General features: G+C 36.7%; 1 protein-coding gene across 1 annotated transcript; it reads left to right on the top strand.

Annotated features, from left to right (window-relative positions):
* Window positions 1–2,204: 2,204 nt before the first annotated feature.
* LOC129272466 (2-Hydroxyacid oxidase 2-like) lies at window positions 2,205–20,654 on the top strand. The gene is made up of 8 exons (XM_054909614.2): window positions 2,205–2,416; window positions 5,707–5,858; window positions 7,085–7,349; window positions 7,690–7,862; window positions 8,372–8,463; window positions 9,704–9,865; window positions 16,607–16,676; window positions 17,136–20,654. The coding sequence occupies exons 1-8, from the start codon at window positions 2,268–2,270 to the stop codon at window positions 17,192–17,194; spliced, it is 1,122 nt and encodes a 373-aa protein (XP_054765589.2). The 5' UTR covers window positions 2,205–2,267; the 3' UTR covers window positions 17,195–20,654.
* The last annotated feature ends 1,801 nt before the right edge of the window (window positions 20,655–22,455 follow it).

Here is a 22,455-nt window from a genome sequence, read left to right as displayed (position 1 = left end):
CGATGGCTGGCGATAGGCATTTCTTTTAAATCGTTTTCAATGGTAACTGATAGTAAATCATATTTACCCTTCGTGTTTGGGTTAATTCGTATATACACCTTCTAAACTAACAGCTGCGATTATTCAAATTCGCGAGGAAATTTTTAGCACGATTAAAATTTGCCGACGAATTGAAAAATCGTTGGTCATCTGTTTGAATTCCATCTCTTATTTCGTCTGCGGTAATCGTTCGTGTGTTATTGTCGCGCATAGTCCTCATCGCGCTTTTGCCAAAGTGGACCGATCTCGAAAGAACCCTTAACGAAGCAACACGATGACACAAACGTACAAGAACGCCCGATCTATTCTCTCGTCTTCGTATCTCATTGCACGCCATATCAAACCATTGCTCACTTTTCGTTCGTCTTATTGGGTTATATCAACCCTTCGCTCGCCTTCGGCTTCAATTTACTCAAAAAGGTGAACCGAAAAATCGATATCCTTTTTGTACTCCTGAGACGCCCGCGAAATGCACCTCGAGCGGGCTTGTCAGGATAACGTGCTATACAGGGCAGGAGAGGTGGTCTTGCACGATTTCCTAAGAACTTTTCTTTTCCTTTTTTTCTAACTGATATAGATTCAACAAAGAAATTATTCTGTTTTGGAAAAAAAAAAGGAAAGCAAATTAACAAGGCAACAATAGTCAAAACTGACTAGTTTGCCTATTCAAAATAACAAAAAAGTATCGATATCCTTCGCTTACCGTTCGTTGATAAAATTTGACAATAGTTACTGATCGCATGATTTGACGGAAATTTTATTTGAATTCGTTGAATTCGAGTGCATTTCGTGAATTTTTCCCATTCGTCACCCTTCGTTCGCCTACATTCGGTCAGGTGTGAGGGGGCTTTTACTCAAAACAAAAAGAACTTTGTTATGCCTCCGTCATTTTCTATTATATATGTAGATTGATGTATTTTATTATAGCGTGTAGAGAGGAGGTGCGGGTACGGTGCATCTTAATTTGGATTGCACAAAAGAGTATTCGTGTCGCCGATTTGTTATGATACACTATATGACAACAAGGTGCCTCTCAACTAGCTATTAGAATAATTTAGCTCAAGTTTTAAATCGATTTTATATGTATATAAACAAACATTTTCTTTCACTTCAATGGATGAATATGATTAATTTGGAGATAAATCTGCTGAAAATTCACGAAATAATGTATGCACCCCCCCAAAAAAAAAAACTAGGTTTAAAAAGCACAGTACAAAATTTAATATGAAAATAATAGATTTTTACACTGATTCGAAAACAGCTTATAATCTTAATTTAAATGAGTTACTAGTAACTCATATAAACGTGTTTTTCTGTCTGACATAGACGAGTAAAAACGCGTGTACATTGCATGGGTGGAGGGTCAAAGTTAATGTCCTGTACGTAGCAACTAATCTACGAACTTATGTATATCTTTATGGTATTATTGTCTGCCAGATGACCTTCTAGGCTTCTACATATAGAGTATAAACGCCAATTTCAGAATTAACAGCTTTACTGCGATGATTAGAAACAAGGAGGTTCAATACAAAAGCCACGTTTCTTCTTATATGTATATAGTTCACACACATAGCTTAACATCCTCGGGTAAAAGCGATCATGATAAATCGATAAGCCTTCATGATGCCAATGGCGTATTCTGGCGGGGGGGGGGGGGTACACTGGATGCACGCGCGTGCACCCTCCCGCTGAGGCAGAGGAGTTCCGACATTGGTAAGCAACAAGGGCAGAAATCTCTCCCCAAAGGTAGGGGGACCAGGGGCTGAAAAATGGGTTATCACCCCAAATGTAAGGTCATTTTGACCAAGATAAATTTGACAAGCAAAAAAAAATGGTTAACATCCAAAAAGTAAGGTCATCTCGTCCAAAATGCATGTTTTATTTCGATATTGAATGATGTACATGTATTTCTTTCCATCATAAAAGACCCAAAATAGTAGGGGGATATTTGATATTGTGTCGTCCCCCCCCTACTATTTTGGGTAAGGGGACGCGCCCCGGCCCCCTGGGATTTCCGCCCATGGCAATCAAAACGAAATTTGTACCCCTCCTTCTGCTTTCAACAGCTGATTTTCCAAACTTTAGTTCCACCTCCCCAAGAAGCACCTCCCCATGCTCAAATTAACCAGCCTATAGCTACGCGCGCCTAGCTTGGATGCATATCGATCATCGGAGGAATCTGCAGGGTGCGTTCTGTGCATGAACCCGAAGCTGAGGATAACATAACCATGTCAACTTCTAATGGGAGACCATTGATGACCGTCGACGATTATCGATGTCGAGCTCAAAAACTGATGTCATCCGAAGGCTGGTCGTTTTACAACGATGCTTCTGGTCGGAGATCGACATACAACGATAGCATGGAAGCCTTTGATCGGTAAGCACACTGGGAACTTTGGGACTTAGCTATACCAGATCGATAGACAAATTACTGCAAGCATGATTCACCCGTTGATCTGACTCATTGTCGGATCCAGGTGGGGGGGGGGCAAAGCCGGCCCGTGCGCCCCCTCCCCTCCTTATAGAGGCACAATTACATTTTTAATGTAAAAATGCCATTAAAATAGTGTGCCCCCCGTTTTTTTAAAGTGAATACTTTTTCTGGATCCGCCCAGACTAGACTTGAGGCGAAAAAGTACTTACCGCCTCCCCCTCTATATATCTCCCCCCTCTCTCTCTCCTTCCTCATCTCCCTCTTTATACCTATATCGGTACAACTATTTTGTTTTGCTCGAGTCGAAAACTTGTAAATAAAATACAATTCCCAAGCTAAAATATCTACGACTGACCAATAGTATATAGGCCTATGAATACTTGTGGTTACTTGTTCATTGTGGTGAAGGCCTATACATGATTGGACTATATGAACTTGATATATACCTCAATCGTACATGTGCCCTGAACCATAAAAATCAATCAACTCTAATTATATTATATGTCTATTCAGTGCGTGGTTTAGACCTATGAATCGAACGTCATATTTGTTTTTATAACACTTGGCAAAATTCTTATCTGGTATACTTTGTATATAATCGGGTATACGACCTTGTCCCGAGTAGCAAGGTTATTCTGAGCTCATTTGGTTAATCGTGTATTTTTTTTAGGGCTTCCACTAGTCTTCAGGCACAGACACTGATTGATTTTTTTTTTATCAACGAGTGAGTCTGTACACAAGACTAGCGCATATGAAAGTTTTTAACAGAAATAAGGTGAAATATAAATGCTGTGGGTCATCATCATAAAAAAACTTACTGCTTCAATTTAGGCCTACAGTACACAAGTTATTGTAGGCTTGCGCATTCAGACCCTTTACTGGAATGGAGGGTTTGCACAGCATACTGCATCCGCCTTCTTGTCAAAATTGTTTAGGGATTCAATACCTATCAAGATGAGCTACTATAGTTTGGCTTGAAATTGATCGGTATTGAATTGGTCAAAGGTCAAGTCCACCCCAGAAAAATGTTAATTTGAATAAATAAAGAGAAATCAAACTAGAACAATTCAGACTGAAAATTTCATCAAAATCGGATATGACATAAGAAAGTTATGACACTTTAAAGTTTTGCTTATTTTTCACAAAACAGTGATGCAAAACTCAGTAACATGCAAATGAGACAGACGATGATATCCCTCACTCACTATTTCTTGTGTTTGTTATTGTTTGAATTATACAATATTTCACCTTTTACAAATTTGACAATAAGGACCAACTTAACTGAACCATATGGTATTAAGCAATGCTAATTCTACATGTTCAGCTAGGGAGGGATTAATCATTGTTTCACTTGACAATGAGGAGATAATTAGAATATTTCATATTTCATATAATGAAATACAAAACAAATAGTGAGTAGGTTGTGTAATCAGTCTCCACATTTGCAGACCGACTAGGATGTGCATATAACTGTTTTGTGAAGTTAAACGAAACTTTAAAATGGAATAACTTTCTTACTTTACATCCGATTTCGATGAAATTTTTCTCTCTTTATTAAAATCAACTTTTTGTGAGGGTGGACTTGTCCTTTAAATTAGAAAAGCAAAGCACTCAAATCTTGTGATATTTCTTAACTTTGTATTATTTTGGTTAAAAAAAATAATAACATTTTATTTACCCAGGATGGCCACTTCGGTTAGGATACTTCTCTGCCAGCGGGCCTTGCATAACATAATAATGTTCTTGTTACCCTTCTCCATTCTCAATGTTGAGCGCCTATAGCAAGAATGCAGAAGGTCCCATTTTTATAAGTCTTGGTATGACTCGGCCGAGTATCAAACCCACGACCTCCCGTTCATGAGGCGGACGCTCTATACCACTGAGCCACCATGGACAGTAAAACAGTTGTGTGAATTAACTGATGATGTCATCATCCCGGCACTTATCATTTTGTATTTGATGTTCTAACAATACAAAGACAAGATTGACTCCTATTGTGTAACATGGACATCAATAAAATGCATGCACTCAAGGTTCAAGGTTTATTCATATCAACATTTTATATTTTCAAACATCAATAACTCAATACAAATAATAATTCCATAGATAAGCATAAATAAATATCGTTTTAAAATGTGAAATGTATTATAACAATAGAAAAAAGTACTAGAAAGTATTCTTGTAATTGGTTCTAATGTAATGACAAAGAAACTAAATGTTTATTATTCAAACAAGACTTCCATAATATTATATTCAATCCGATTTTGATAAATTTCAAGTGGACAAAATTATTATTGTGGGAGATATTCTTAAGAAGATTTTTAAATCATAATCTTATCTGTAGGCCTACTAATTCATTTTAGTGTAAGGCTATATTGTTTATTTGTAAATAAGTTCGTTTCTGGCCAATTATTTGAATATTGAATTTACATTTACGAGATTAATAACATTGAGAGAGAGTCAATCACCATCTTATTTCTTTTCAAAACACATTGTTCAATATTTTATTACCACTTAGACCCCAATAAAACATTCCTTAGAGAGTGTTTTCCTTACAAATTCTCCGAGAACTGACAATTTAATATTTGCAGTAAAAAGTGTCAAAATTGATATTTTTGCACGAGGTTTAAAATACAAGTTAACAGTACGAAGTGAATTTCGATGACTTCTTTTTGTATAAATTCTTTTTCTTCGGTATGAATATGGAATAAGGAAGATGAAACCCAATAGTATTTCATAAAAGAGTGGAATAGAATTCTTATTTAGCTTGTACTTTAATCTAGTCTGCAGTGATGGCACTGTAGGGACAGAGGGCGATCGCCCCAGTATGGTGTTTCGAGTATTTGAAAATGGGGAAAGATGGGAATTGCGAAAGGAAGAGGAGGGAAAAAGTAGAAAGAAATGTGCATAAAAAGTTATGGGCCATAACCCATGTCATTCAATTTAGAAAAATCTGAAATCATCTTATATTAAGATTGTCTTTCACCTTGAAGCAGTGGCGGATCCAGGATTTCCAAAGGGGCATTTATGTTCAGAAAATATTTGACAAGCAAAAAAGGGGGTCTTCACTCCCGAATGATGTTGATTATATCACGAAAAATTTGGGGAAAAAAGAGAAAAGCTTTGTCTTCACTTGCGTATGCACATTATCCAAAACACTCATGGCTCTCCTACATTCTGCCACTGTCTTGAAGTCTTCCCTGCTTCTACAACTTTTAAATCTTCATTTCCAGTTACGTGATTCGTCCTCGTATTCTCCGTGACGTCACACACCGTACATTATCTACCACCGTTCTGGGCCAGCCAATCAGCATGCCTATCTGCGTAGCACCAACATCATACCACCGATATGCACACACCTCGGCAGAAGTAGAAACGGCTAAAGGTAGGCATATACAGCGTGTTCCAAATAAAATGGCCCTCTCACTTATACCACGAAAGGATTACCAAATTTAAAAGTCTCTAGTCATTAATTATGTGCATTCTCAGAAAGTCCATGTCAAAAAGGAAAATTATATCTAGAAATTGACAGAAAAAAATCAGGTGACAGAAGTTGAGTCACAATCTTAAAGGAGAATGAAACTCTTGGAGCAAGTTAGCTTTTGTGAAAGCAGAAAAATCAAAGAATAAGATCAACAAAAGTTTGAGTAAAATAGGACTAGCAATAGAAGAGTTATGAGCATTTGAATGTCGAGATCACTAATGCTATGGAGATCCTCCTATTGGCAATGCGACCAAGATCTATGATGTCACAGATGAACAACTCTCCCCTTTTGGACACTGAAAATATACCCCAAAACATCTCTTTTTGCTCATTCTAATCATATGACAAACGATTCATCAATGATATAATGTTGTGAAACCTCTGTACTTGTCCTCTCATAAAGAGAACACCTCACCTTGTGATAGACTCTATAAAAATTAGAATATAAGTGAAATAAGTACTAAAGTAATGAGGGAGTTGTACGTGTGTGACATCACATATCTTGGTCGCATTGCCAATGGGAGGATCTACATGGCATTAGTGATCTCAATATTCAAATGCTCATAACTTTCTTATTATTCATTCAATCTTCCTCAAACTTTCAACAATATGTTTCTTTGATTTTTCTCTTTGATATGGATTCATATCAGCTGGTTTCAAGGGTTTCATTCTCCTTTAAGCTGACTATCAATAAGAATATTATATAGCATCTATAAGGCAACGATTGTCTAGTTGCCTATTTATTAGTGCACTAGATGTTACCCTGGCTGCATGTAGCTCCAGCTGCTTAAAGGACAAATCCACCCCAACTCAAGGTTGATTTGAATAAAAAGATGAAATTCTACACGCCAACTATTCATCTCTCCTGGGTCGAGTGCTGCACTATCATGGTCACTGTCCCCTTTCTTTTTAAAAGAAAACAAATTATGACTGGTGTTCGAACCTATGACCCTCTGTTTAAAGCTAGGCATACGTTAGTCAACCTAAACCATCAGATCACAATAGCCACTCACATCTAGGCCAGTGGGCTGATCGATAGTTACGATATGGTAGACAAAAAAGGGTGTCAATGAAGCACGGGATGAAGCATCTCAATCCATTTGGTATTGGTCCTAAATTCTATACAGGTGCCGCGGATGCTGACACCCTATTCGTAATGTCATGCTATGCGAATGCATCCATCTCTGATGTTTCTCGGGCAGCTCCGGGAGGATTAAAATGGATGCAGCTGTATCTCTTTAAAGATCGACGGATCTCTGAACACGTGGTCAAGGAGGCCGAGAAAGAAGGATTCAAAGCTATCGTACTCACAGTCGATCTTCCCTTTACTGGAAACCGAGCGTTCAGTCAAAAACGGCCGTCTGGGAAATATTACCAAGACCCCACTTTCCGGTAGGTTTTATTTCATATCTTTGGGCCTTTGCTATTATTGCATAACATTTATGAATAGGCCTACCAATCTTGTTATATGAATAACAAAAAACAAAATTAAAGTTCAGGATATACCTTTTTTCTATGGTGACAATTCATGGATGCTTTAACTTGTCAATGACCGTTCTGCTCCAGAATATTATAATACACTCCGTGGGTTTACAGAACTCGTGGAAACTTGCCCATGGACCATTATGTCCACCGGTTTATGGCCAAGAAATCATGATAAACAATGCAGCACATGTATATGAGTTCTTTGAAATAACATATATAGGCCTTCATTCTCTTTGTTATTCCAAAGGCCAGAAAACCTAGCGATAGACATACCCGAGATTCATAAAGCTATTCAGTCCGGTGATGTGTGCATACGACGTTTCCTTGAAGAGCAGGGAGAATCACCGCAGACCTGGGATGATGTAAGGTGGCTGAAGTCTATAACCAAACTTCCTATCGTTTTGAAAGGTATACTAACAGGTGAGTGAAACTTGTAATTTAATCATGTTAATGTAGAGTACCTGCCTTTTCTATTTCAATGTACTCCAGATATCTTTCCTTTCTTCTTAATTTTCCTTTGAGTTATGACGGAGCCGATATGGACAGTTCCAGCGGATGGCAATTAAGGTTCTGCATCTTCTACGCAGAATTCGGGATAGTGTATATGTTCATCATTATGGCAGACAACGGATGATTGTTTGCTTTATGACACGATGGAAATGTAAGCATTAATTTGAGCAAACAGAACTTTGTTATTTCTTGATATTTCCCAGTTATTGCGGTTTCAAATCAAAGGGCAGATCGGGTGATCTTTTCCGTAAGAAATTCATAATACTGCCCACTCAATAACCATTTGGTGCCATCTCTTAAGTTCGTTTTTATTCAGTTATACATAATTATAATTGCCATTTAGCTAAAAACATAGATCTCTTTTTTGCGCCCATAGCTGTCGCAAGATATGTAACGTCTCTGTATCTTGCCTCTGTTAGGTGAGGCTGCCAGGGAAGCTGCTGATGCTGGAGTTTCTGGAATCATTGTATCAGCCCACGGGGGGAGGCAAATCGATGGAATATCCTCTCCGGTATACAGGATCCTTATGTTATTTTTTTAAACGAAAGTTGTAGTAATTCAGAAGTGCATTGAATAAATTTGTTACGAGATGTTACGGCATGTAGTATGAAACGAATAATAGAAACTCAATTAGATGGTATCTTATCTAAGTTGATGATAAAAGGAAATAAATAGGATTATTTTCATTGACAAATGATATTGATTTTTATAATGGGTCCAACAGTTCACAAAGTTAAGACTTCTGCTTATTTGGAAAATACATTACTCTCAAAATCACATTGGACAAAATTTCCCAAGATATACAATCGCCATGATTTTAACTATACACCTTGAAGATTTTATTGATTCCATTAATTATACCCCCATTCAAACAGATACAGCATTTTCATTCAATTTATCAAATAAGAATCCATAAGCGTATTTGCAAGAGTAATGTGTAGCTTACCGAAATCTACAGAATGGCAGCAACAGGCCTATTGAAAACCCCGACCAATAAGTTTCCTAAAAGTTGTATCTGCAGTGGTTTTCCTTCTCACCCGGGGGGGGGGGGGCACTTCCATTGACGAGTGGATACCATGCGCGACCACGGGGTCTTAAAAAGCACCCTAAACACGTATTTTCCATATTCTAAAAATGCACTCCTTAACAAGTATTGGCGTGTGAAACCCTACCCTTAACAAGTATTGGAAACAAATACTATTTGCAAGTATTCCCAGAACTGAGCCCCTAAACAAGTACAGCGATGTATTTTCCATATTCTGAAAATGCACCCCTTAACAAGTATTGGAAACAAAACGATACTCTTAGCAAGTATTCCCTGAAATGAACCCCTAAACAAGTACAGAGATATTTTATTGTTATGTCACGCGTCCGTCGATCGTCGGTTTTACCTTCAGACACCAATATTTTGGTTTAGTCCCGGGTTTAGTACGGCCCCACCTTCCACACCTCGCGCAAATCGGACTCTAAACACGTAGTGTTGAGGCAAAAAGGACATCCTTTATAAAACATTTTGATTTTGTTTTATCATCCCCGCATATTTGACCCTAAACACGTATATTTTTCCGAGCGAAATAGATACCCTTTTTTCAATATTTTGTGTTTTTGACACCCTTATCACGTTACGTACGTAACGTGCCCTATCTTGAAAAAGACATCCTTTTTACGTGTTTTTTGGGTCGCGCATGGTATTCACTCGTCAGTGTAAGTGCCCCCCCCCCCGGGCTTCTCACTATCATGTTCACACTCAGATAGACGCACTTACGGAAGTGGTATCAGCAGTCAAAGGTCGTGGAGTCGAGGTTTACATGGACGGAGGGGTTATGTCAGGAACCGATGTCCTCAAAGCACTAGGACTGGGAGCACGGGCTGTACTGATTGGGAAACCAGTGCTTTGGGCACTCGCTTGTGAGGTAAGTATGTTTTGTTTTATTGATTTCATCCATGTAAAATTATATTCACATTGGCAACAATTGGCAACGTTACATACGCAGATAAGGAAACATCCTTTTCAATATTAGAACAATTTTCTAAACAATTTTCATTTCATTTCATTTCATTTATTTTTCCATTTCCAACAATCATTTACAATCATTTACAATAAGTTTTGTTACATACATCTTGATATAATCAATAAAATAAAGAAACTTATTATATGTAATAATTAAGATAACAGGTCGGAAACGGAGGAGGCTGCTAAAAAAGCGAAGCTTGTAGAATGCAGCCTCCTATTACATATTTGTATGAACAATGTAAACAAAACACAAATACAACATGTAGAAGTTGAGCTTAAATCTATTTAAATGAATAGTTTAAATAAAGAAAAAACCAAAGAAAAAAAGAAAAGAAAGAAATAGAAAATGAGAGAAAAAACGAAATCAATGGTCTCCAGATTCTTGCCCCGGCACTCACAGCGAATATTACGGATCAACAGGAAAACGAAAATTATCATATTTCACACTTAGTAGTGCTAAGTATAAATGAAAAATATAATGTATGAGTGATGAAGAGTTAAACAAACTAACGAGTATCTTGGAGAAACTTTTTGAACTTAAATTTAAAAGAATTTAGACTTGGGGAATCTTTGATAGTATTATTAAGAGTGCCCCAAAGTCGAGGGCCTTCGAAAGTAAAGATAGATTTGGCAAGAATTGTCCGGGGTAAAGGAAAATGAAATTCGTCGGATTGACGTGTAGGGTATTTATGGATAGTTTTGTTTTTGTTGAATGAAGAATCGAAGATTGATGGTAGCATATTATTATTTAATTGATACATAAATTGACCCAAGTTATATTGATATAATGTTTTTTAAATCAAGAGGCGCGATAGCTCAGTCGGTAGTGCGGGGGTTTCGGATTCCGGTCGGGTTCGATTCCCAAGTGGTGCGCTAGTGCCCTTTGGTAAGGCATTTATCCTCATTACCAGGTCCCTCGGAGAGGACCTTAAGCCGTTGGTCCCCTGGTTGCTTGCTCACAGGCATTCGTGCTTTCTTAGCAGTCAGGTAAAAAACCTTGGTATAACATAACAAATCACGCTAAACAATATACCCCTTGAAAGTCATTCATAATAGAAAGACCGTCCAATCTTATACATCACACTTCAGGGGCCGCGGAAGAGGGGGACCTGGGGGTAGGGCTTTTTTTTTCTAAAACCGTGTACAAAAACGTAAAAATTACCATATGATTGGATTTTTTGCATGGTCAGCTCCCCCTGCACACACACTTTTGGCTCAGCCCCCCAACCTTCTTTGAAAACCGTCTCGCGGCCCCTGCACTCTTTAAAGTATACACACAAAGAAAATTCACGAAAGTGATGATTATAGACAAATTATATATGAATGGAAAGGTCTTGTCTTTTTATACACAAATATGTCACTAAAAAGTCTTATCGATGTCGTGGAAATGCAAGAAATGAAATTATTAGAGACCATTCTAAGCCCCCCAGCCGCCCCCCAGACCGACAGTTCACGCAGTGAAAACAGTCGAGAATAATGACGTCACACAATAATCGAGCTCATCATCCCTCTGTGCATAATACACTGAATCACCTTACTGACCTCTTCAATATCTTCCGAATTTACCGTTTTCTTCATGTAATGTGACATCCGAATTCTGTTTTCGACAACTTCAGACTATAAGGGAACCAGAACTGTGTTATTTTGCCCGTTTTTTATTGAATTGTGAACTGGAAAGATCGATTTTGTCCACTCGACAGTCTTCGTTGTGTTGCTCTACTAACTATTGAAAAACTCCAAGCTGCACGGTCCCATTCACTTGCTCCCGATGCATGTTGCAGGCTACGCTGTTTGATCCAGTCAAAAGTCAAGGTAAGCATGTTTGGAAACTGTACTTGTTCTGACGATGCATTCAGGTCAGATGGCAGATACAGATCTGATATAAGTTTAGAATCATGCATTTTGGCATAACTACTATTAAAATTAAAAAGTTTTTATTTTAGAAATAATGTTTTTGTACAATTCCACCCAAGGCAAGGGTTCATTACATGCCGCCACGCACAGAAAAATCAAGCCATAGAAGTCGTGTGTTGTGGACCCAAGAAGTGAGATCCCAGACGCCTCCAGGCTAAGCACGCGCGACCCACTAGTTAGAAATCCACTGCCAAACGCGGTTCGTGGTGCGGGGTTAGTATACTTAATACGTGTGAGTGGCACAATTCCAGCAGATTTTTTCTTCAGATTTCTAAAACTGGTCAGGACTCAGGCAGGCAATTAAATTATTTAGGAGCACTGAGTGGTATGGACCATGGCTGAAAATCTGCTGTTTCAGAGGAATGTTTAAGTTTTTATTATACACAGAATTATATCACCATGATGCCGATGTCATGAAGCCAGACAAATTTTCAGCAGTGATTACCCTGATTCCTGGCCAAAATCACTCACACGTATTGCGAGGTTAGTATTAGTATACTACTAGTACGTATTGCGAGGTTAGTATTAGTATACTAACCACGAACCGCGTTTGGCAGTGGATTTCTAACTAGTGGGTCGCGCGTGCTGGGATCTCACTTCTTGGGTCCACGACTTCTATTGCTTGAATTTTCTGTGCGCGGTGGCATGTAATGAACCCTTGGGTGGGCCAAAATTAGAGTCTGGTGTTTCTTTCTGATTAGAGTGTTGCTGCATATATGTATGCGTAATGCCTTCAACAATGAAGATAAATGCAATCTTTGTAATGACACAGAGACTCAGAGAGCACCGTACCTCAAGTGATGTTCGTGTAGTCTCCACTTCACTACTGGAGTACTGCTACAGCCTACACTACGCTACACACTTACCCGGGTAGGTGTGGCGTACATGTACGGTAGTGTAGCGGTAGTGAAGTGGAGTGGGGCCTACACAAATATCACTTGAGGTAGAGCACCAGTGTTCTGAGTGGAACTTTTCAGGTGTCTAAACCTACTATCATTTGTTGTTGACCGGGAATTACATGCCACCGCACGTCATCAATCATCACGATAATTAAATTCATACTTTGATTTGATTATTTAAACTATTTCTTTTTTTCTCTCTTCTACACACAGATCTGCACAATTGCTTACTCTGGTGACTTCTGGTCTCTGCTTGCTACCTCAATCTGGGAGATTCCATCATGCCCTTTTACTATGATTTGGATATAGCCATTTTTTTCTTCACTCTTTCCAGGACCTACGGTTTGCAAGTTGTGGAATGATAATGATACAAAAGAAAAAATTTCTTTATCAATCTTGGAAACAATTTTGAGCACAGTTTTGGAGAGAACTAAGAAATTTTACTCGGACAGGAATACAGCTTGTCAAAAATAATAACACACAATTTAAAACGAAAGAACAATTTTAATGTTACTAGGGCATTTTGCGAGAAATGTTATACTCAATCACACGTCCCAAATCAAGGGAAAGTCCTTTGATTAAACATGTAGTTGAATTGCGATTGCAACTCGACCTTATTACGCTTGAATTTGAATTTAAGACTTACGCTTGATTTGCAATTGAACATAAGTTTCTTGCAGTGCCCCATAATTATGTTTTGTTATCAGATATTTAACGTGCTGATTTTTCTCGAAAGGTATAATATATTTGTCCTTTTAAACGGTATTTGAATATGGGTACGCCTTTTATTTGTTTTCCACAATATTTATTGCATGTATGAACAGAAGTGAAATATTTATTGTGAAGCACTGTGAATGTTGTGTGATGGTTCATCATCAGACTGAAAGCCTGGTGGATGTGAGGAAGTGGCCTGGATGAAAGAAAAGTGAACATGTGTCCAATTACTGATTTGCATATTCTAAGACAATTTTGTTTCTGGATAAATTTTGCTATGCATTCCCTACATTAAGAGTAAAGGAGAAGTCCACGCAATCAAAAATTCATTTGAATTTAAAGAAAAATAACAAGATATTGCAGGAAATTTCATAAAAACTTTGATTCAAATTTATATAATTACTATTTTAACAGTTCCGTAAATATAACCTATTGTGATCAGATGAAGAGTTTCCTATCGTCAAATCTGCAAAGAATAAAAAACAAAATGCCACAAAAAATAGAAACGAATGTGATGTGAGTGACAACTCTAATTTGCATATCATTGTTTTGTGTATATGACTGTTTTGAGTAAAAACAACAAGGGAAATCACTCTATTCAAATAATTTTTAGTTGATGTGGACTTGACTTTTAACTCTACCCCTCCCATCCCAAATAAGAGGAGAAATAATCTAATCAAGAACTTGAAAATCAAAAGCAGCAATTAAGAAGCAAGATTTGATAAATACAGGTCTGAATAGAATTTCACAAGAAAATAAAAAGAGAAAAAAAAAGATGGGTAGGGACGGGGAAGGAATAAAAAAAAATACCCAGAAAAAAAAAATCCGAGTTTCGAACCAGGGTCCTCGCACATGACAAAACAATGGCCAACGCATTTGGCCACAGACCATCGCCCTACCGGGAAGGCATTTTTAAGATATATGAAAGAAAGTCCGCTCGCCGCTGTTTCCTAATAATGCTTCGGCAATTCAACTGCAATTTCAGTCATTTCGCGATGGATATTGCCGTGTTTTTTTTGTGATTCCTGACTTTGCTACTTAATGAAATTTCATAATTTTTGTTCAGTCATAAAGAAGAATGTCTATGCTTTATATTGACTATAACATTAATGTGACGCAAGTGTGATTTCTACGTGAAAATATGCTTTGTTTATTCACCTATATTTCTTGAAAAAAAAAACTTTTATCTATATAACAAGACCAATCTTAAGAGGAATAAACAATTCTAAGAGCAAAAAACGCTGATTGGAAAGATCGTCTCCAATGGGCTGCTGTCAGCTCAGCTGCTCACTGCTCATTGTGTGACGTCACTCAGCTGGAGCTCGCAAGAGGACCGGTGGAAGGCAGAAATATGGCATGAAAATAAATCATTTTTGAGAGCTGATTTCTGCAATCTCTGATCACTATTTTGAAAAGTGAAGTTATATATCTGATTAGTAATACTTCCCCTTTACAATGATGACCACATAAAGTCATTATAAAATACTTTTGATTCTTTGGATGTATACTTTAAGTTAAAACATTACTGCATGTTCCCTACTGCACCTGCACCCGCATTGCACCCTCTTGATCAATAAAGTACAATAAAATACAATAAAATACAAACATGTACCTTTTTAACGTCGAGCCCGCCATCATTATTAAGCCAATCGCTCACAATGGCGGTGCCATAATATGCCCTTAATACATTTTGTTAGTATTATTGATCCAATATGCTTATACTACAACTATATTTCATTTGTTTTGTTTTGTTTTTATTACCTTAATTTTGTACTATATTCTTGTATACTAATTTTTATGCATTGAATGCAGAAATAAAAGCAATCGATCAAAAAGAATAAATACATTAACTTGGAACTTCGGTCGTCTCCAGGGTAGGCCTATATAATAAATGCCTTTCCTATATCCTTCCGAAAGTTCTTGCGGAATCTGCCGACGGCAGCGGTGACTTTGCCGAGTCTGGCATTCACCTCGTCATCGACAACAGTGCGAGAATGTTTTGTCTGTGTACTAAAATGAACGTTGCCCGTTGATGAAGATGTTTGGTTTGGTTTGGGAGCTGGTTGGTGTATCACGGGCTACAGCATGTATCACGTCAATTTTCTTTATGTTGATTGTGGGATCGGTGGTCCGAGGCAGAGTTGGAGGAAAAGTATGCCCTTAATGATTGCCGATTGTCCTTCGCTTTTGCAGCCCCACGCTTTTGTCAGTAGGGAGTTTTCGCAGCAGGTATATATATACGCAGACGCTCTCTGGGACATAGATAATCTATTGTCAAATGTCTTTCAGTATCACTATGGAGTCTTTGTGGGTGAATCGAAACACCAGTGTCGTCTGTGACTGTGAACAAACGACATATTTGCACTTCACGTCAGCTCAGAATTTTACAACGATCAGCTGTCCATCTTTCGACAAAGACCTCTCAGCTGTTCATTGTGATTTGACGGGCATTTTCAAGAGATTTGCTATGTTGTTGAGTTGCTATGATGTTGAGTTATTTGTTAAACTGCAGGGCGCCTTTGGAAAGCAGTTTTGCATAACTGAACAGGCCTGCATGCCCTGCAGTATAAAATAAAGAAAACCAATAAATAAATAAGTTGTAGAATCTTTCCCCGTTGCAATTGGGAAAACTCGCTATCACGGTCTGGGAGCGAGCTAGGACGTCGACCGTTGAACGTAATAAAAAATGGTGCCAAGAAAAGGGTTGCTATATCCTTGCAAATCTTATCTTGTCCCAGCAATTAAGGATCGCATCATCAGTCTTGTACTGGCATATACTCTTTACCTTGAGGTAAAGAATTCCTGTGACCATTTTCTCGCAGATATGGTACATAAAGTGGGGCATGATGTGTATCTTACATTTCAGACCCATTCAGACTAATCAAAGACCGGGTGGGTGTTTCATAAAGCTGCTTGTAAGTTAAGAGCGACTTCAAGAACGACTGGTGATACTTTCTTATGGTACATGGTATATTCAATGGCGATGGTTTAGCGCGTAAGAAAGGATAACCAGTCGTTCTTAAAGTCGCTCTTAACTTACGAACAGCTTTATGAAACGGTTCCCCGGATCAAAGATAACTTGAGATTTATAAAACTTTGTTCTGTATAAACAGGGTTCTTCTGGTGTGAAGAATGTGCTATCCATCCTTGGTGCTGAATTGGATTCTGCCTTGGCCATCTCAGGTAAATATCATGCAATGTTGTATGACCCATGAATGTATATTTTCTAAAAACCTTCGACCAGCTTGAGCCCCATTAATAACGAAAAATAATCAACATTTTGATTTGATTTTATTTATTTCTGTATTCACATCAGTATCAGAATTACAAAATACATATATACAATATACAAAGGTAATACATTCAACAAAACAATAATAGTCGTATAGTATAAATATTGTAAATAAATATCAACAAGATGTGTTATACATTTTTTCAAAAAAAGATTATTTAAATGAATGCAGGAGACCGCCATCGTGAGCGATTAGGCTTGATGATGATGGAGGCCTCGTATACATCTTATATTGCCAGAGGTATTATGACTAGTATGACTATTTTTCTGTTTAAATCATTGCTGTAAGTCGGAATTAATAAAATGCGTTATTTTGATACCCCCTCCTTTTTATTTTTATGATTTTCCAGGATGTACCAGTCCAAATGAGATTCCGTCGAATCTGATTGGTCGGAAATCTTTACTCTGAGCTTGCCATGGTTTCATTTGAAATACAATCTCTGATTGGCCAGGAAATCTTTACTCTGAGCTTGCCATGATTTCATCTGAGACACAATCTCTGATTGGTCGGGAAATCTTTACTCTGAGCTTGCCATGATTTCATCTGAGACAAAATCTCTGATTGGTCAGGAAATCTTTACTCTGAGGTTGCCATGATTTCATCTGAGACAAAATCTCTGATTGGTCAGGAAATCTTTACTCTGAGGTTGCCATGATTTCATCTGAGACACAATGTACTCTGGGCGGACCGTGACTTCATATGAGACCTGTTTAACCAACATGTTCAAATTATATCCATACTAATAAACAAATATTGATCTTAATAACAAGTCATGTAATCTTGTCAGAGGCTTAACCCAATTCCAAATGTTTTAATATCAAATGTTTATAACAGTTTAAAGGAATACCGTGGTACAGTGCATGTTTAAAGGAAAACGAAACCCATGGAACAATATAGCTTGTATGGAAGTAGAAAATGAAAGAATAAGATCAACGAAGGTTTTAGTTGGACAAACATTACGATAGTTACATTTGAATGTCTGGATCACTAATGCTGTAGGTTTGCTGAAGGTTTCCATGGCAACGACGAAGAAGAAGAGTGTACAGTGCATATTACATGTAAGTCAGGTTCAATATTATATCCAACTGTGGCTATTACAAGCGGCAACAACAGAGATATCTCATAATCTCAATATTATCTCTTTAATTTATACTTCCAAACAATATTTTTTCATTTTTTATTTCAAAGGAATAGATAGTAATACAAGTACTCTAATTATTCATTTATACCTGGAATATAGTAGCTTAGTCCAAATGTACTTTACAAATCAGGTTTCAGAAGGTCAATGTTTTGTTCAATATTTGGAGTTAAAAGCAAGGAAGATTGAGAAATCTCACATCTGCCATTTCAGATATTTTTTAAAGTCATGGTTCCAAGTAGTGTTGATATTACTCTTTCAGAGTCAGGGCTCAAAATCTCAATGTCATATTCTATGCTCGGAATCAGAAACAAATATAATGGAGGAGTCTCAAAATTACTTTTCAAGGCTTTCATTGAAGTCATGCCTTCAAGCAATTTTCAAAGTTTTTCTTCAAAATGCGAATTCTTTATATTTTGAAAGGATTGAGAGTAACATTTTATTATAGAAAATTTATACTTAAAAAGGTATGCTTGTGAAATTACAACCAGAACAATATATTTTTTTAAGTTGTACATAATTTTTGAAGTGAACATTTTGACTCTAGGAATAACCATACACTTTTCTGTTCATAACCATGTTCTAGTATTTACAAATGGAATACGTGTATCCCCACATTATGTGATGAAGTTTAGCAGTAGCCATTTCCAATGCACTGGTATGCCTGCCTGGTTGTTGAACATTAGCTACCGTGTTTACACTTAATCGGCATTTGAATCGGCTCGCGGTTCTGAACCGCGAGCCGATGCAGCATCGACTTTTTCATAGCGTGTAAACGCGAGTAACTTGCATCGGCTCGCGGTTCAGAACCGGCAATTTGCACCACCAAAGTAGTAGGTTCAGAACCGCGAGCCGATGCAGAATCGGCTTTTTTACTACGTGTAAACAGAAAGCCGATTCTGCACCGGCAATTTGTGCGCATTTCATTTACTTTACCATTGTGACGTAATTGTAAGCGCACTGATCCAGCGTTGTCTTTATTATGACGTATATTGTTGGTGTGCGTATCATTTCAGGTTTTTGCATCGGCTCGCGGTTCTGAACCACGAGCTGTAACAACGTGTAAACGCAAACCAAAAGCCGATTCTGCATCGGCTGTTGGTTCTGAACCAAATGCCGATTAAGTGTAAACACGGTATTTGTTATGCATAGTCCATGTGAAATTGACATTCTGAAATATTTGGAGCCGCGAAACATCTGTGTTAACATGCCTTGCTACCTTACTCAATTCAAAATGAATCAAATGAATTATCCAACCACTCTCTTTTATAGATTTTGTATGGATGTCTTCATAATGTTGTTGTCATTTGTTGACTGTAGCTATTTACGAGTGATTCTATGACTGTGAAAGTATTATCTTTTAACTGCCGTGGACTAGGAAATGCTACGAAACGAAGAGACATCCTTGCATATATAAAATCTAAAGGAGCACAGATATATTGTTTACAAGATACACATTTTGTTCCTGAAATATGTCTTTCAGTGAAGAGGGAGTGGTTGAGTAAATGTTATTTTTCCTCTAACAATTCTCGCTCGAGAGGAGTAGCTGTTATGTTTGACAAAAATTTTGTGGTAGAAGTTAAAAAGGAAAAAATAGATGAGAAAGGTAATTTTATTATACTGAGCCTTTGTATTAGAACGTTGCAAGTAACATTAATTTCATTATATGGTCCAAATGACGATACTCCTGTTTTTTATGATGAACTAAAAAGATATACCATTGAGTTTGATGACCCGCACATAATAATGTGTGGGGATTGGTGATAGAACTAAAAAATGATTTGGATGTGGTAGATGTTTGGCGTGAACATAATGTAGGGATTCGAAGTTATACATGGAGACAGCCTACTCCATTAAAACAGAGTAGGCTTGATTATTTTTTGGTTTCCTCAGATCTCTTTTCTTTAATCACAAAAACAGAACATTTGTTTGGATATAAATCTGATCATTCTATAATCAGCTTAGAATTTGAATTAGATAAGTACCAAAAATGTTTTACTTATTGGAAATTTAACAATGTTTTGTTGAAGGATGAGGAATATGTGGACGTTATTAAAAGAAAGATAAGAGAAGTAGTATTACAATATGCAGACGAAGAATCTTTTCAAGGTAAAGAATATGATGAGATGAGAAAGGAAGATATTTTGTTTTCTATCAATGAACAGTTGTTTTTTTATACTCTTCTCATGGAGTTGAGAAGTTCTACTATTTTATATTCGGTGAGAAGAAAAAGAGAGAATAAGGAGGAAAAAAACAAGATTGAGAAGGAAATTTTGAAATTAGAAACCAATATGATATCAGAGGAAAGAACCTCAACTATTGAAAAGATACGTATTTTGAAAGAACAATTAGAAAACATTATTGAAAATGAGCAGCAAAATTCGATTAAGTATAATAAAATACAAGAAATGCAATTTGGAGAAAAGCCTTCAAAATATTTTTTGAATTTAGAAAAACAGAGATCAGTGGAAAAGACAATTATAAGATTGATCGATAAAAACAACTGTTTAATTGATCAACAAGAATATATTTTACAAGAAGTATATCTTTATTTTAAGGATTCGTATACATTTCAACCAGTATCAGAGGCTGAAAGATTGTTTGCTATGATTCCTTCGAATAAAGTAAGGATATTTACACCACAAGAAAGTGCGGTTTTAGAAGGGGATATACGTTATTCAGAAATTCTTGATGCAGTTAAACAGATTAAAATTGGTGAAGCGCCCGGTCAAGACGGCTTTGCAGCTGAATTTGTTTAGTATTATTTTTATTAATGATATAGGAATTTATTTGTGGCGAAGTGTCAAAAATGCTTATTTGACTGGTGAATTATCTCCTTCACAAAACTTAGGTCTTATAACTTTAATCCCTAAAGGTAATAAGCCCCGTCATTTTATTAAAAATTGGAGGCCGATATCTCTTCTTAATGTTGTATACAAAATTTTATCTACATGTCTTGCAAATTGGTTACGAAAGGTATTATCAGTATAGTCATTCACACAGATCAGAAAGGATTTTTACCTGGTCGTTTTATTGGGGAAAATATTAGAATAATATACGATATCATTGCTTTAGCGGAAAAACAAAATTTATCTTGTACTTTAATGCTATTAGATTTCGAAAAGGCGTTCGATAGTATTTCCCATGGATTCATTCAAAAGGTTCTTTCGTTTTTTGGGATGGGACCGTCATTTCAGAGATGGGTGGATGTCTGGTAATGCTTACCCAAGCGTTATTGTTAATTCTCAATTGTCACACAGATTTAATATCCAAAGGGGCTGTAAACAAGGGGATCCAATTTCTCCTTACCTTTACATTATGTGTGTGGAAATTCTTGCATTATGGATAAGAAATTCAAACCAGTTTGAGGGAATCAGCGTAAACAAAAGAGAATTCAAAATACTTCAATATGCCGATGATACGGCTTTATTCATTTCTGGCTCAAATAAGTCTTTTCAAAAAGTGTTGGAGATGATTTCTTTTTTCACTCAATTTACTGGACTTAAACTCAATTCACAAAAGACGCAAATTATTTTTTTGGGTAACCTGAAAAAGACAAGTTTAAACATTGAATTAGAAGTAAACTTGATAAAGGATACTTATTTCCGCTATCTTGGTACAGATTTTCATGTGAATATTAACAAGATCCCAGATTTCAATTACGATAGGATTTTTGATAAATTGAAAAGACAGATGATTTCATGGTCGAAGAGAAATATTACACCTTCGGGTAGAATTACAGTGGCTAAATCCCTTTATTGCCTCAATTCAATCACCTTTTTCTTTCAATCCGCAGTCCATCGGCTCAACTAATGAAAAATATTAAAGTTAAAATTTTTTCAATTTGTATGGTATGGAAAACCAGACAAAATTAGTAGGGAACAAATACTTGGTTCATACAAAGAAGGGGGATTGAAAATGATAGATATAGATTGTTTTAACAAAGCATTAAAATTGACATGGTTGAGAAGAATTCTATTGAGAAATGTGATGACGTAGAAAGTCTATTAGGATTTTCTTTAGGACAGCCTTTCCATCTGTTTTATGGAGATGAATATTTTTATAACATATCGGAAAAGATTAGTAATCCATTTTGGAAAGAGTTTTTTGCCATGCTATTTTCGATATTCAAAAAATCTGAAAATATCAATTGGTTAGCGCAACCTTTATGGAAAAATAGTAAAATACAAATAGATGGAAAGTCTGTTTATTTTAAATACTGGCAAGAAAAGGGTATAAGATTTATTAATGATTTAATAGATCGAGAAGGAAATATTATATCTTTAACTGAATGTAAATCTAAGTTTGGTTTAAAGTCAATGTTTTGGAATATTTTTCAATTTCTCAGGCTCTAAGATGTGTGTTCAATCGAAAATTTCAAAACCTAGACCATAGAATATGTGAACCATTTGTTATGCCTCATATTTCTCCTATAATGAGTGGTAAAAAGGGGTGTAAAAGTATATACAAACTTTTGATAGGAAATAAAGATTCAGCCAAAAATATTGCAGCAAAATGGGGAAAAATTCAA

The sequence above is a fragment of the Lytechinus pictus genome, chromosome 2 (assembly GCF_037042905.1).
Source record: "Lytechinus pictus isolate F3 Inbred chromosome 2, Lp3.0, whole genome shotgun sequence".
Taxonomy (NCBI): domain Eukaryota; kingdom Metazoa; phylum Echinodermata; class Echinoidea; order Temnopleuroida; family Toxopneustidae; genus Lytechinus; species Lytechinus pictus.
This window is presented reverse-complemented; position numbering and strand designations above follow the sequence as displayed.

Coding starts and splice junctions, on each gene's coding strand:
- LOC129272466 (XM_054909614.2), top strand. CDS start 2,268: ATGTCAACTTCTAATGGGAGACCATTGATGACCGTCGACGATTATCGA. Junction 2,417..5,706: donor AGCATGGAAGCCTTTGATCG/GTAAGCACACTG, acceptor CTTCATTTCCAG/TTACGTGATTCGTCCTCGTA. Junction 7,863..8,371: donor TTTGAAAGGTATACTAACAG/GTGAGTGAAACT, acceptor TGCCTCTGTTAG/GTGAGGCTGCCAGGGAAGCT.